Source organism: Phodopus roborovskii, unplaced genomic scaffold, assembly GCF_943737965.1.
Source record: "Phodopus roborovskii unplaced genomic scaffold, PHOROB, whole genome shotgun sequence".
Taxonomy (NCBI): domain Eukaryota; kingdom Metazoa; phylum Chordata; class Mammalia; order Rodentia; family Cricetidae; genus Phodopus; species Phodopus roborovskii.
The window spans coordinates 14,114,926-14,129,009 of record NW_026126517.1 but is presented as its reverse complement, the minus strand read 5'-3'; the positions used below and the strand labels follow the sequence as shown (position 1 = coordinate 14,129,009).

At 49.5% G+C, this 14,084-nt stretch overlaps 1 protein-coding gene across 4 annotated transcripts in view; it reads right to left on the bottom strand.

Annotated features, from left to right (window-relative positions):
• Positions 1-14,084, bottom strand: part of Kirrel3 (kirre like nephrin family adhesion molecule 3) — a 553,509-nt gene that overhangs the window by 20,880 nt on the left and 518,545 nt on the right. For all 4 annotated transcript variants that reach the window (XM_051197044.1, XM_051197046.1, XM_051197045.1 and 1 more), the window contains exons 6-8: positions 11,348-11,498; positions 5,902-6,007; positions 26-174 (exon numbers count right to left, since the gene is read on the bottom strand). In XM_051197044.1, the coding sequence (XP_051053001.1) occupies positions 26-174; positions 5,902-6,007; positions 11,348-11,498 (406 nt within the window). The remainder of the gene's footprint in view (positions 1-25; positions 175-5,901; positions 6,008-11,347; positions 11,499-14,084) is intronic.

Here is a 14,084-nt window from a genome sequence, read left to right as displayed (position 1 = left end):
GGGTTTCATGAGTCTCCACACTCACAGTAGACGTCCACTGTGCGGCTGAGGTTGGTGCTGCCCAAGGCATTGGTCACTTCACAGGACACAGGCTCTGAGAAGTATGTGTAGTCCACAGTGGTCCTATACAGCTCCCCAGATGCCTCTTTGATGATGTGACCCCGTTTAGCCCACCTGCAACGGAGGTCAGAGGTCTATGGGGAGCATCCTTTAGGAAGCTAGGCATATCCATCCTTCAAGAAAACGAGGAGGGGATGATCTTTTACCCGCAGAGTGGTCATGCAGGTGGTCAGCTTTGAGCCATGGCCACCACACAGTCAGTGGCACATGACAAGAAGGTCACTACAGAGGTGATAGAGTCACCTGGCTGACCTCTCCATGGCATCCAGGTCATTTGCTAATCCAACTCTCAGTCACCAGACAGCCTGGCCATACTGCTTTCAGCTCTATCCTATGCTCTGTCCTGGTGCATGGAGGAAAATGAGGGAGGTGGAGTGTATGATATCAGAGGTAAGGATTAATGATGTACGTCTTATACACACAAATACATTAACACATGAGTGTGTGCATCTCCCTACACACAGACGCTTGGTTTCCAGACAAGACCATGTAGGATAGGCTTATTGAACCCCTACATTACGCTCTCACTCACCTTTGACCTGTCTCCTGGTCCTGCACGGATCCCTCACTGTGCACTGCCCCACATCTTTTTATAAATCTTTTCAGCCTTCCTCCTAGGGTAGGTATTTGACTTTACTATTAACTCTGCCCTTACACCCTGGCTTTGTTTCTTTGAGGCCACAGACCCTTTAGTCCTGGTTAGGTGGGGTCAGTGGGTAGAAAATTTCCCTTATGAGCTGATCAGTATCATATTGTAAGGAAGAGACTAAAAAGCCTCAGGCTTCAGACTTGGTCTTAGTCCTGGGGTAATGACCACTGTATTAGAGCAGCCACCAGGTGACTGACATGTGCACAAAGGTGCATGTGCAAAAGCACACGTAATGTATGCACATATGCTCATGAGGGTTCGCATGTGTAGTGTGCAAGTATGAGTATATGTATCTATGCTTATATACGTGTACATGGGGGTTTGCTTGTGTACACATGAGTATGTGTGCAAGAACATATGTGTATATGTGTTCAAGAGGGGGTTTGTATGTGTGCAAGCTTGAATATGTGCATGTATACATGTGTACATGTATGTACATCTGTAAGTATGAGATTTTACATGCATGTGTACACATGAAGATTTGCCTGTGTGCACTCATATGTGCTTGTGTGTGTGTGTGTGTACATGGAAGAGTTTCATGAATATAAACCTAGATATGTGCTTATGTGTTCATATAAGTTATATGTGTGCAGGTGTATGTGCATGCATATACAAATCTGTACATGATGCAGGTGAGTAAATGTCTAAGCATGAACATTTACATATGTGTATACATGTACATGTGTGGGAATGCATGTGTGTAAATGTGAGTGAATGTGTGTATGTTTATGTGCATGTGTTTGGGAATGTGTGCAGGTGTATATGCATGTGTGTCTATGTGTCCCTATGGGGGTTTGCATGTGTGAGTATGAATGTATATGTGTGTGTGCTTGTGTACATGTAGTTATAAAATGTTAAAGGGAAAGCATTTAGAGCTCCTTGTCTTAAACTTATTGTATACAACATTCTGTCCTTAAAAACACAAAACTTCTAAACAGGCTCCTAGGCCTCTGCAGCCTGTCCTGGGGTGTTTGCAGAGGCCTCTGCAGCCTGTCCTGGGGTGTTTGCAGAGGCCTCTGCAGCCTGTCCTGGGGTGTTTGCAGAGGCCTCTGCAGCCTGTCCTGGGGTGTTTGCAGAGGCCTCTGCAGCCTGTCCTGGGGTGTTTGCAGAGGCCTCTGCAGCCTGTCCTGGGGTGTTTGCAGAGGCCTCTGCAGCCTGTCCTGGGGTGTTTGCAGAGGCCTCTGCAGCCTGTCCTGGGGTGTTTGCAGAGGCCTCTGCAGCCTGTCCTGGGGTGTTTGCAGAGGCCTCTGGCTCCACTGCTGTTACATGAACTTGTCATTCCCCATGACCACTGCTTCTTCCTTTCCCTTTCTTTCTGTGCTCCTGGCCTTTTCTTGGTGACACTGATTCTGTCTCCTCCCTCTCTCCACTAGCTCTCCGCTTGTGTATCCTGTCTAGCCCCTAGAGAGATGGCCACTTCTGTACATCCCAAGGAACACCTAGACTGGCGCCATGTGGTTGTTATCTCGAATTAATATCGAGTAACTATTAAGAACACAATTAATAATAACAATTATAGTTTAACAATAGAGCAAACCATAGCTCCCTGAGAGCTTAAGGAGCTTCCCAGCAAACCATTATGAGTTATTCATGAGTCGTTTCAATTCCTAACTTTAATTTAATGACCAGACTTAATAGTCAGGCACGGCCCCTGCCTGAGGTGTATTAATTCTGTTCTACACACACAGCTGGGGATCAGTGTCCAGCCTCTATTCTTTCCACCCAGTTGAAGGGGGGGGGTTATAAGTGGTGAGGAGCTGCTAGCTGAGAAGGGTGGGGAGGGCCAGGTAAGCTTTCCCTACACTCCATACTTACAGTGCATAGTTGGGGCTGGGCCTGTATCTGTGCAGGGGGCACTGGCTCAGACAGGCAGGCTGTTTTTCTCTGGGGGATCCTGGAGAACATGGAACCTTCTTCCCTCTCTTTCGGGGACCCTCACTGGGGAGCTTAGGGAGGGCCCTGCTCCCCAGAATCTGATTGTTGGGACTCCTAGGGCCCGCCAGGCCTGTAACCCAGTACTCCAGGGTCTGTGGTTGCACCTTCTAGGTCAGGTGGACATTTCTTTTCACTTAAAGGAACCAGAGAGAAGAAGAATTAGGATGTGGCTAGCTATGGGAAGTTTTCTGCCTTGGGAGAAGTCTGAGCCAGTTCACTGTGAGCCTCCAAGGGAGGGAAGGCAGGAAGGATGCTCTGACCATCCTGTTTTAGGATCATGGAAGGAGGAGGGGGAGTTGTTAATAGGACTAGATTTCAGAAGGCTGAACCCAGGGATTTTTGGGAAAGGGACTCTCTCCAAACTTCCCTCCACCCTTACTCCTTTCACACATCAAGCATCTCTCTGGAGGGCCTTCCAGAAGCACTCAGGCTGAGAATATCTCATTCCAGTATTGGACCACAGGGTTCCAGAACCAAAGAGCAGCTTCCTTTTTACTTCACATATTCCCCCACAGTTTGTGGCTCAGCCTCCCTGCTCTGGTTCCTACCACTGCATCTTCGCCATCTCTCCCAGGCCCTCCTTGGGCTGCTTTAACTTAAGCCTTTTCAATCAATGTCTAATTTGGTCTGAACAAATGTAAGAGGATTAATTATTTATATCACAGAATCAAGAGGCCCGACCTGTTTCAGCTGCAGGTTGGTGTGTCAAACAGCCCTGGATGCTTATCTGAGTGATTGTGGTCTCTTATCTGCCAGAGACCTTCAGAGGATAAAGCTCCCAGCACCTCTTGTGCTTAAGCCTGGTCCACTAACCCAGGCCCTGGGTCCCTGCAGGCAGTGAAGAGGCAGCTTCCATGCCTAGCCAGTGCCATCTCAGGATAGGGTTGAGAGAGGTGCACATCTAATTTCAGAGATTACAGCCTCTTGGGTCATCCAAAGAAGAAGCAATCAGGATGAACAGATGGAAGAAGCAAAGATCCCTATAATCTTGTCGACGCCATTTGGGAAAAAACCATCAATGTTCTTATGTTACAGATTTGCTTAAGGCATTTCCTCCTGAGCCCTACACATGGAAAATGAAATTGGGCTCTTGGCAAGACCTCAGTGTAGGGAAGGAGCTAAACAGAACCCCTAAACCTCTTCTTGCCTTAATAGTCTATCCTAGCCCAGCCCAGCTTTCCTACCATTTCCTGGGGGACCAGACAGGCTCCCAAGGCCTTTTGAGTCCTAGATCGAACCCAAACTGGTATGGCTCTGGTTTTAGAACCAACAGTTAATCAGAAGGTCCTAAGAATTGGTAGCAAATAAGAACAGTGACCATCTGCAGGGAGCCCAACCATTCTTGTCCCTCTTCTTATACCAGGAGTTTATATGGGATTCATATGCTTCAGGGTAGGATAGGAGGGAGTCCCACAGGACCCAGGGAAATGGCATGTTCTCTCTGTGTTCATTAATTAATTTGTTAACTCGAAGAAACTCAAATTTCGAGTCGGAAGAAAAGTTTTAATAATTCCTACTAGCTGCTCACATGTGTTTCGAAATGTCCTCTTGTGTAGGCTCACACTTTTTGCTTACCCTTGCTCTATTTTTGTCTTTGAGATGGGTGATTCTGGGAGTCAGCCCCAGAAGCTGGGTACTGGACTGAGGTCCAAAGGCCGGTGGGAGGCTTTGGGTCTTTGAGTGGAGGCTGCTGAGGGGGAAGCTGCCATGTTTACTCAACATATCACTAGGCCCTCCGGTAACAGGGAGTCTGGCAGTGACATGGAAATAGAGAGTTGAGTGTTCCAGTCTCTAGGGCCCCATAGACATTCGGGGTGTGTGTGTGTGTGTGTGTGTGTGCTCTGATGGCCAGTGGATAGCTGTCTGCATGTCTGCCTATCTGGTGGGGGATGCTTATGGACGAGAAGGGAACTGGCATTTGAAGTGTCTCCTGGGTGCAGTGTACCTGTCTAGGGAACTCGAGCTGAGAGTCAGAGGCAGACAGGAGAGAAACAGAGATGGCAGGTGCAGTTAGAAACCCAGAGACAAGAGTCTTTGTTAGGTCTTTCTGCATCTTCTGTCACTTCTGGACAGCAGAAAATCCAAGCCAAACCAGCCTCTGGAACTAACTGGATAACTGGATTCCAGGGAGTGGAATCCTTACCTTTGGGGATGGGTATCAGAGGCTGCCTGATCTTCTTGCTTCCAGTGCAGCAGGGTTAACTCAGGAGGGATGGATAGAGAGGTTGTGGGCCTCCCTCATTGCTGGTCCCACTGCTGCTCTATTATCCACATTGCGGGGAGCCAGAGCAGTTCACTGTGTCCACCCTGAGCCTGCCATGGCTCCTTCAGTGGTCCATTGCCCTTTCTTCCACCTGCTGGGACTGCTCAGCCTCATGCCTCATATCTTCCCACCCCTCTACATCCCTAGTCATTGCTTTCCTTGTCTGGGACCATTAGTATTCGTGCCACTTGCAGAAGCTGCAGCTTAATAGCTTGTATCCATAGTGGAGGTGATGTCCTGGGCTATGCCATCAAGCTTGGCTGCTGGAAAGTGAGGGTCATGAGAAGTTCTACAAAACATCTAATGGAGTGAGCATCCCACACCTGCACTTGGATACCTCTGAGGTCACTTAGTTTCTGGGATGCTGTGTGGTGATTCACACAGACAGGAGCATCTCCGAAGGTTTATTTGATCAGTCAGATGCGTGTAAGGAATGCCTAGTTTATACCATGTGATACACTGCATGCTGAGAGCCATAAGTGACTAAATTGCAGTTCTTGCCTCTGAGAAACTCTGTCAGAAAGGCAGAGACAAGGATGTGAAAATCATGATGCCTTTATCAGTGATGTGGATGAGGACACAGGGCAGGGTGGTGGCTCTGCAGGATTCCAGGTGCCATTTGGGCTCTAGCCAGCTATACAGTGCTAAGTATACTGACTTACTCATGTTGCTAGTGGTTTCAACATTTGTCTGAGCCTTGCTATGTTGCTTCAGAAATATGGGATAAACAAACCGTTGAAACAGGAGGGCCATGTGAGCTTGAAAGAGAGGGTCTGCTTGGCTAGCAGGTGGGGCTGGCATGGGAGGGGGGAGAAGTTGATTTGGACACCTGCTGTGAGACACCTTCTGTGGCCATGTGTGACATCCCATGTGACAGGCAAGGGGGAAGTGGGGGAGCCTTGGACCAAGCTGTCTTCACAGCAGTGATGCTCACCTGTACTGGGTGACAGCTGGGTTGGCCTTTGCTGAGCAGTGGAACGTGACAATGTTGTCCTCCAACACCGGCTGTGGTTCTACCGACAAGTTGACAAGTGGGGGATCTGCAGGGAAAAGAGGTTCAATACAGACTGGGGGAAGAATAGGGCAGGACGAGATGGAAGGGCAAAGCCAGGGTTCCTACCATGTGGGGACCATCATGGTGGATCCCCGGAGAGCGAGGGAGGCCTCTGCAGGAGGCTACTTTGCTCCCTGGGAGTGGCTACTTCAGGTAGCCCTGGGTACTGGGTACAGGCCCCTCTGTGACTCAAGGTGTGAATGCAAATGAGCATCCATCTCTGGTTCACCAGTTTCCCAGGCCCAGGATGTGTGCAGCCTAGCTTCAACCTCCATTCCTCTTGAGGGGAGTGGTGGGAAGGAACCCTCAGCCGGCAGTACAAGCTTCCTGTCTGCAAAATGTCTGTTTATTATCTCCATGTAAAGGTTGTGGGGCCTCTGGTAGCTTGAAAGTGGCATTTACAACCTTTCATCAGCGCAATCATCTCTGCTGAGTCTTGACTGGTGTCACCAGGCCCCAGCATCCTGAGCTGGGGCCGCTCATCTTCTCCTCTGACATGATAAAACGCACACTCTGAAGTGCTAAATGATCTGAGGTGGGAAAGACAGAAACTGGAAATGAGGAGCCCACAGGGAGAGCACTCGGAAGGGCCTGGGTGGGTGTGGCAAAGCATACAACACAGAGGGCAGAAGTGAAGACCCCAGGGAGAGACAGAAAACTCAGAGAGGCATGGCCAGGCAGACAAGAGGAAGGGGGAGAGGGACAGGCAGAGACACAAAAGGCACACAAACATGCCCACGGAGGACTGTAGAAGGGCAGGAAGAGGAGAAACCTAGAGGTGGGGGTGGGAGAGGGATAAAGAGTGAGATGGAGCTGTGTACAGACACATAACCTGACAAAGACGCTAAACGGACAGCAGGGAAGCCAGGAAGAGGCTAGCACATAGAAAACGATAGGGCACTGGAGAAAGGGCACAGAAAACAACCAAGACCACAGGGAAAATGGTGGGAGGGGGGGAGAGGGAGACAGGGATAGAGAGACGGAGACACAGAGAAACACAGAGAAGGAGAGAGAGACAGAGACAGACAGATGCACACATACAGAAAGAGATACACCCAGAGAAAGAGAGACATGCACGCACGCATGCACACACACACACACACACACACACACACACACACACACACGGACAGACAGACAGACAGACAGAGAGACAGACTTGGGGGGAAGGGAAGAATGTGACTAGTAGAACTTGAAGGTGTGCAGCAGATGCAGAGAGGTTAGCTCAGCCCAAGCCTTGGCACAGCACTTCCAGGCTCCTTCACACCCAGCAGTAGGGGGTTTCCTTAGGGGGCCCTGGAAGCATGACTAGAGTGCATGCTGAGTTAGAGGGCAGCTAAGTCCCCATGGCCTCGATAGCGCTGTGTGCTTCCATCTCCTGGCCTGGGCCTGGCGATGGGTTGGCTGGGAACCAGAGTTCACAGGACTGTCTATGGATTCAGTGTTAAGAATCCAGTTTCTCAGAGGCCAAGGAGGATATTTGTGAGGGACCTCCCAGGGAGTGACACTCTATCCTGGTGCTCTGGACTCCTGGTTCAAGACTATAGGAGGGCCCTGGGAGTCATGCCTGAGTCGTAGACTGAGTTTGGAGATTGGGATCTCTGTCTGCTGGGTCCCTTCTGTGAGTCGCTGCTCATGTTGGGTGCTGGGTGAGGGCACAAGGGCTGAGCTGTGTTAGTATGGGCAGATGCCAGTAAAGAACCCCATTTCTGAGCAGTAGGTGGCCACTTGTGCTCGAAGGTCTATTCTCCCTGCATTGCCTTCTAGTTCTCGAAGGGGGACCATAAACAGGTGCCTCATATGGTACAGGAGCAGCTGGTCTGTGTACCTTTTCATTTGGGTTACAGAAAAGATCATGGCGCTGTAGTGTGGAAGGAACTTAAACCTCCTCTCACCCCCATGGGGAACTGGGAACTTTGAGAGGGGTGGGGGCAGTGGGAAGTCTAGGAGAGGTCTTATGGGATCCCAGTCTCTTCTTTTTTCCTTGTTCCCTGGCCCTCAAGTAAGTGCTTCAGCTGGAGCATACCCCCCTCCACGATGTGCAATCTTACCCTGTACAAAGCAATGGGGCTCTGGTTATCCCAAATGGTCATCCCAAATGGTGAAATGAAACCACCTTTCCCCCCTTTACTATCTCATGTGTTTGCTGTAATGGTGAGAAGCTAAGTAATACAGGTAGGCATTCCATCCGCCTCAGTTTTCATTTTTAAGGCAAGGTTCAAGGGCTCACTGTGGCAAGGGACCACCATGAAGATTCTCCTCTCACTTCTTAGACTTGGAGCATCTCCCCTTTCAAGTCCTCCAGCATCTTCCCAGTGGGTTTCCCATCAGCTTCCCAGGCAAGGAGACTTGGGAATCTCACAGACATGTGCAGGGCAGGCTGGCCAAGCTGACCAACCCTCCTGGTATAGACGTTTGCCCACAGGAGTTTGCTGACTGTGCTCACTGCCATCTGGACCCCTATACATTGCTAGCCTCACATTGTGAAATCCAGTCCTCATGGGTGATAGATGATCTCAATCCAACTCTTGTTTGCAATGATGGTATCAGAAACCCTTGATGGAGCTCAGGGGCAGCATTCTAAAGGCTCATCCTTCACCCTGTGTTCTTTACAAAGTGACGATCCCTTGGGAAGCAAGAAGATGGAGCATGTACCTGTTGGGGGACCCTTCTCGGGTCCTCACTTGCTGGATGCTCACTTACACCCCTGTTATCAGTTCACCCCGTAGAAGCCTCTGCTGCTTCTTCCCTCATTCTTTGCAGCACCCTTGGTCCCTAGGGCTTCAGAAGAACAGACCCAGGGGGCTCCACTCCAGTCAGTTTCCCTTGCATCTATATCCCCAGAGCCAGGGATCCCACGTCCCTGTTTCCATCCCTCTCCTCGGGATGTGCATGATGTGAATTTCTAGGAGTCTGCCAAATTTCAGAGGTATAAATAGTTTATGTCATACCCAACTATTAAACATGATTTTAATCCCACTTGAGATGTCGGATGCATAACTTGCAGGAGGGTGGAACTGAGATCACATTGAACAGATGTTACAGCTGAGAGTCTGTTAGTGTTTCCATCAGCAACCTGTGTGTGTGTGTGTGTGTGTGTGTGCGTGCGTGTGCATGCGTGTGTGTGTGTGTGTGTGTGTGCGTGTGTACGTGCACATGTGCATTTTCAGAGGAAGTGTTGGGGGGAGGCAGAGAGAAACTTCATGACTCAGTGATTTTATAGTACATCCATTTGAAACTTGGCAGCTGGACACAGAGTCCAGATGTGGTGAGGCTTTGGGGGTGTTGTGCGTTCTCTCCCATTACTCAATCTGGGGGCTTTGTCTTCCGTTGGGTAACATATAAAGACCAAGGGAAACAAACAACAAATGTGCTTTTGCTGAGTTTGGAGACTTCGTGGTTGACTGAGAAAATGAGCAGGTTTGCAAAGGCAGCTATGATCCAGCCTGTGGTGTCCACTGCAAACAGTTGGATGCTCACTGAATGAGCAAGTGAATCTGAGGGAAAGGAAGGGGAGGCAGGGGAGGAGGAGGAGGAAGGAAGCATGGAGAAGGGCTGGGCTCTTTCATGCTAGGTATTCATAAACACCTCCCAGCTAGGGAAGATGAGCGCTGGGTCAAAGGGATGGAGCTGTGATGACATTTGGGGAAGGGCTGTGACACAACCGTCAGTGTGGATTTCAACCACAGCATGCGCTTTAATCAAAATATGCTGTGTGTGGTGCTGGGAGTTGACACAAATGATGTCATTTAGTCCTGACTGCGACCGTAAGAGGTAGGTAGGTATGATTCCTTTCATGTATTGATGAGAAAACCAAGGCCAAAACCAATTCATTAGTAAGGCCAATCAATAACTGGCCAAGGCAGAATTCAAACTAGGGAGAATGTTGGATCCCATCCACTGTTCTGTACTACCTTGGAAGGATCCCAGCAGGGAAACCCTGACACCTGGGTCTAAGCCTCATGCTGGCCTCATTCCTGCATCCATTCAGATGTAGCCTTGTAACCCAGGCACCCTGGTCAACTAGCTCTCTGTCTGAGCACATCTGGAGGAAAGGTGTTTGAATGTGCATGGGATGCTATCATGATGACATTCTTGTCACTGGGTTCTCTTGGGGCAATAGACAGTGGTCTGGAGCAGAAATGTTTCTCCTCCATCTTTCTCTGTCAGGATCCTGGCTCCTGTTCTGGAGAACTAACTGGTTACATGGGACTCTGGCTGGTATATGGGCTATGGGGCTATGGGGCTGCAGGACAGGTGTGTCACAAATGGCAGCCAGGAAGCATGGTACTTAGACACTTACTGTCCCTTCCCTCACTCCCCATGGATTCAGCTTGTGTTTGTGAGAGAGAGCTCTCAGCTCTGACTACTCCTAGACTAGGAAGAGACCTCAGATGGCATCGGCAAATCAGATCAGAAACTGGAATTATCAGAGTGAGATGACGTCTAGAGCCACCCAGCTCTAGAGGGATCTGGTCTGAATGTTGGCTCCCATGCTGAGCAAGCTTCTTACCTCCTTCCCAGAGTAGGAGTTTGCTCTAGCCACAGCTATTCACCTGCTGGTGATCAGGGTTAGGGCATGGAGGCCCATTGCCCTAGGTGTTTCCAGCTTCTTTTATCTCCCTAGTACTGGGCTTGGTAAGAACTCTGCTGCTCCACTATCACTGAGTGAGGATGGAAGGAACCACCTTGAGGTAGAGGCTGTTGTTTTGCCAGGGTGTCAGACCCGACCCAGTACTTAACAAATACCTACTTCCTCTGCACTTTAAAGGCTGTCACTTAGGATTCTGTGGCATTGAGATGAAACTTCTGTCCCCTGGCTGTCAAAACAGGCTCTGAGACCCCTAAGACACAGTTCCTGTGGGGCCCTATAACTCTGGAGAGAGTAGCACGCAGAATCCAGAAGCCCTGGATGAGCCAGGGCTGTTAGCATTGGTAAGTCCATCAGCTTTAGGGGACTGGAGAGATGGCTCAGTACTTAGAAAGCATTTGCTGTGCAATTATGAGGATGGGATTTTGAATCCAGCACCCTCATAACAGGTGGGCATCTCGCATACCCTTTTAACTCCAGCTTCAAGGGAGACAGAGAAATGAGGACTGTTGGAGCTCTTAAGCTTCATCAGGCTTCCAGCTTGGCAGAGAAAACATAAAAACTAGGTTCAAGGAAAGACGTTGCCTTAAAGGAATAGGAAGAATTGGTAGAGGAGGACACCCAACACCATCTTCTGGGCTCTGTATGCACACACAGGTATGTGTACCTGAATAAACACATATACACCACCCCACATGGGTCTGGCCAAGCCATACAGAGTCAGTTGGTACTCACGCTGGATGTCTATGGTGACTGATGTCTCCTTTCCTCCAGGGATGGCTTTGTTGGTGGCTCGGCATACAATACTCTGCCCATTTTCCACATCTCCCGGGGAGATGAAGAGGGTGCTGACAATGCTCTCGCGTTTGCCATCTCGAAGCAGAGTCTGGAGAGAAAGATGGTGAAGAAATAGAAGGCCTTGTGTTACTGAACTGAGATGGCCCGGGAGGGAAAGACAGACCACAGGGCAGAGAAGAGAATAGAGAGCTGTGGGTGGCATGTATTGGAAGAGTTGGTTCAGAAGACCAGGACTCCAGTCTCCATGCAGAACTGGGGGAGCTAATTCCCTTACAGCCTTGGCCTGGCTGAATGCTGGATGGTGGAAGGAAAATAGGAACTAGAGAGATTGCTATGGTGTGTGAAAAACAGCCTGGACTTGCAAGCCAGAAGCTCAGCAGAAACCAAGCTTAGTTTAACGGAAGCCAGGACTTGGGCAGGTCCTTCTTAAAAATGAACAAGCATCCGTGTTCTACTCCTGGTGTTGATGACTCTCAGGATCCACAGCAAGCAAAGGGAGGGGTTGCAGTTGACAGAAAGAAGGAGTCTGTGGAAGGGTGACACAGCCAGGTAGGGACATTAGCATTCTATGTGTACCCACCTTTGATTATTTTTCCCATGTAAACCTTTGAACCTTACCAAATCATTGCACTTCCTGATCTCATTAAAGCTCCATCACACCACAGCATGGCCAATGCCTTGCTTCCCTTTTGACAAGGGAGGACACAGACAAAGCTCATGAAGGCAGCGAAACTTGGTAGAAGTAGTACTAGGGCCCTTCAGTGGGTTCACCGTCCCTTGACCCCCCACATTTGTCTTAGAATGGAGAGTCATTTGCTGACTAGTTAGTTAAAGAATTTGAGGTGAGACCATCCTGGCTTCCAAAAGTGTCCTTTCCTGGAAAGGAGACAACTTAGGCAGCCTCTGTTGTGATGAAGACAGAGGTTAGGATGCTCCTGCTACAAACCAAGGAATGCTGGGAGCTGCCAGGAGCTAGAAGAGACCAGGAAGGCCTCTGCCCCATCGAAGCGGCACAGCCGGTTGCAGCTTGCCTATAGACCTGTTAGCCTCTACAGCCCCAACAATGCGCTAAGCACCAAGCTGTGCTATGGCTGCACCAAGACATGAATGAGCATAAGCCATGGGTCTTTGCTTTTCTTCTTGGATCCTAGTGCTATCTTGTAACTGGTTCCTCCACTATGGCTGCCATCCCCTTCACTCTTCTGTTCCTCTTTTCAGACACTTCCCCACCAGTTTGGAGCCCATTAAGATAGGCACACAGGAGAGGGAATGTAGGCAGAGGGCCACTGCAGGTGGCATTGGAGTCTGTTCAGACTCAAAGACAACCCCTCAGGGAAGGGGCTTTACATCCTACAGGGAAAGGTGACCGATGCAGTCTTGTTTTTCCTGGACTGCAGCCAGGGAGTAGATAACCCTACTTACTGAACAGCTCTCATAGAATAACAATAGCTTTGTATCTCATTGTCAGATTTGTTGCAAGGAAGAAACATTATCTGTATTTTGCAAGTAAATGCTGAGTTCAAACTGAACTGCTGGGCAGAACTGGGTCTCAAATTTAAGAGTAGGTCCCCTGAAGGATAGACTTTCTGATATGCCTGGCCTAGGCTTTACAGCTGGTAACAGTCCCACGAAGGCCAGTGACTGAGCTAGTTGACAGCAGCTTACAGGCTGCCAGAACTTGTCTTCTAGGTCCTTAGCTCAGTATGGCCTTTCTTAACTTGGGGCCTAGCTTGTGGCCTCTGGGATGAGTAGAACCTTGTGTGAACCCCTGGATAAGTGGTTCTTACTGTAGGCCAAGGCAGTCTATAACAGAAGACAGAGTAGAAGAGCAGCCTCACACTTTGTAATTATAAAACTGGCCAGATTTAGGCTCTGTGTCTTGAAACTTTCTAGTACTTTCTATCCTGGCAGTAGGAGTATTGGTCCTAACCATGTGCAGAGGGGCTAGTGTGGCCTGTTCCAGCGATCCAAGGGCCAGTCTTAGAAGCCCATGTCTTGCAGGCCAGCTTCTGGGCCAGCGACACAATTGGAGGTCCCAGGATGGGGTTAGATGGGGAATATTTTAGCCCCAAACTAAAGCCAACATGTGGAGGGAGCTGCAGCAGGCACCCTATTACCACACTGGCTTGGGGCTGCTCAGCAGACCTCCACACCTCTATAAATAGCCAAGCGATAATAAGAACAATTTCCTGGATGAAAATAAGACCTCTGGGTAGAATGGGGGGAGGGAGGGAGGGAAGAGGAGGGGATAGGGTGAGTATTGTTCTTTTATATCCTTTCCTCTCCCTTTCTGAGGTGCTAACAAGGGACATTTACATAAGTTTGACTCAGCCAAGAGCCCCTCCAATGGATGGGCTCTGGACTTGGTGGTGGGAGTGGTGCTCTGAGGGTGGGGGTGGGAGGGAGCAGGGAGGCCTAGCTCTAATTAGGCCCTCTGACTGCTTTTCCTCCTCCCTAGCCCAGCGTGTTCCTCCGCCTCGGAATGATGATTAATGACATATTTACTGTGTCCAGGCGGTGCTTTTCTGGGAAATAAAAATTCTGGTTCAAGTTGTTTGTTCCATCTAATTAGAGAGAAAAAAAGGAAGATGTGTTCATTAAACAAAAAGGAAAATGAGAAGGCGAGTGTCCCACTAGTGAACCATCCCTGTAGAAGGCCAGCTGGGCATGTTCC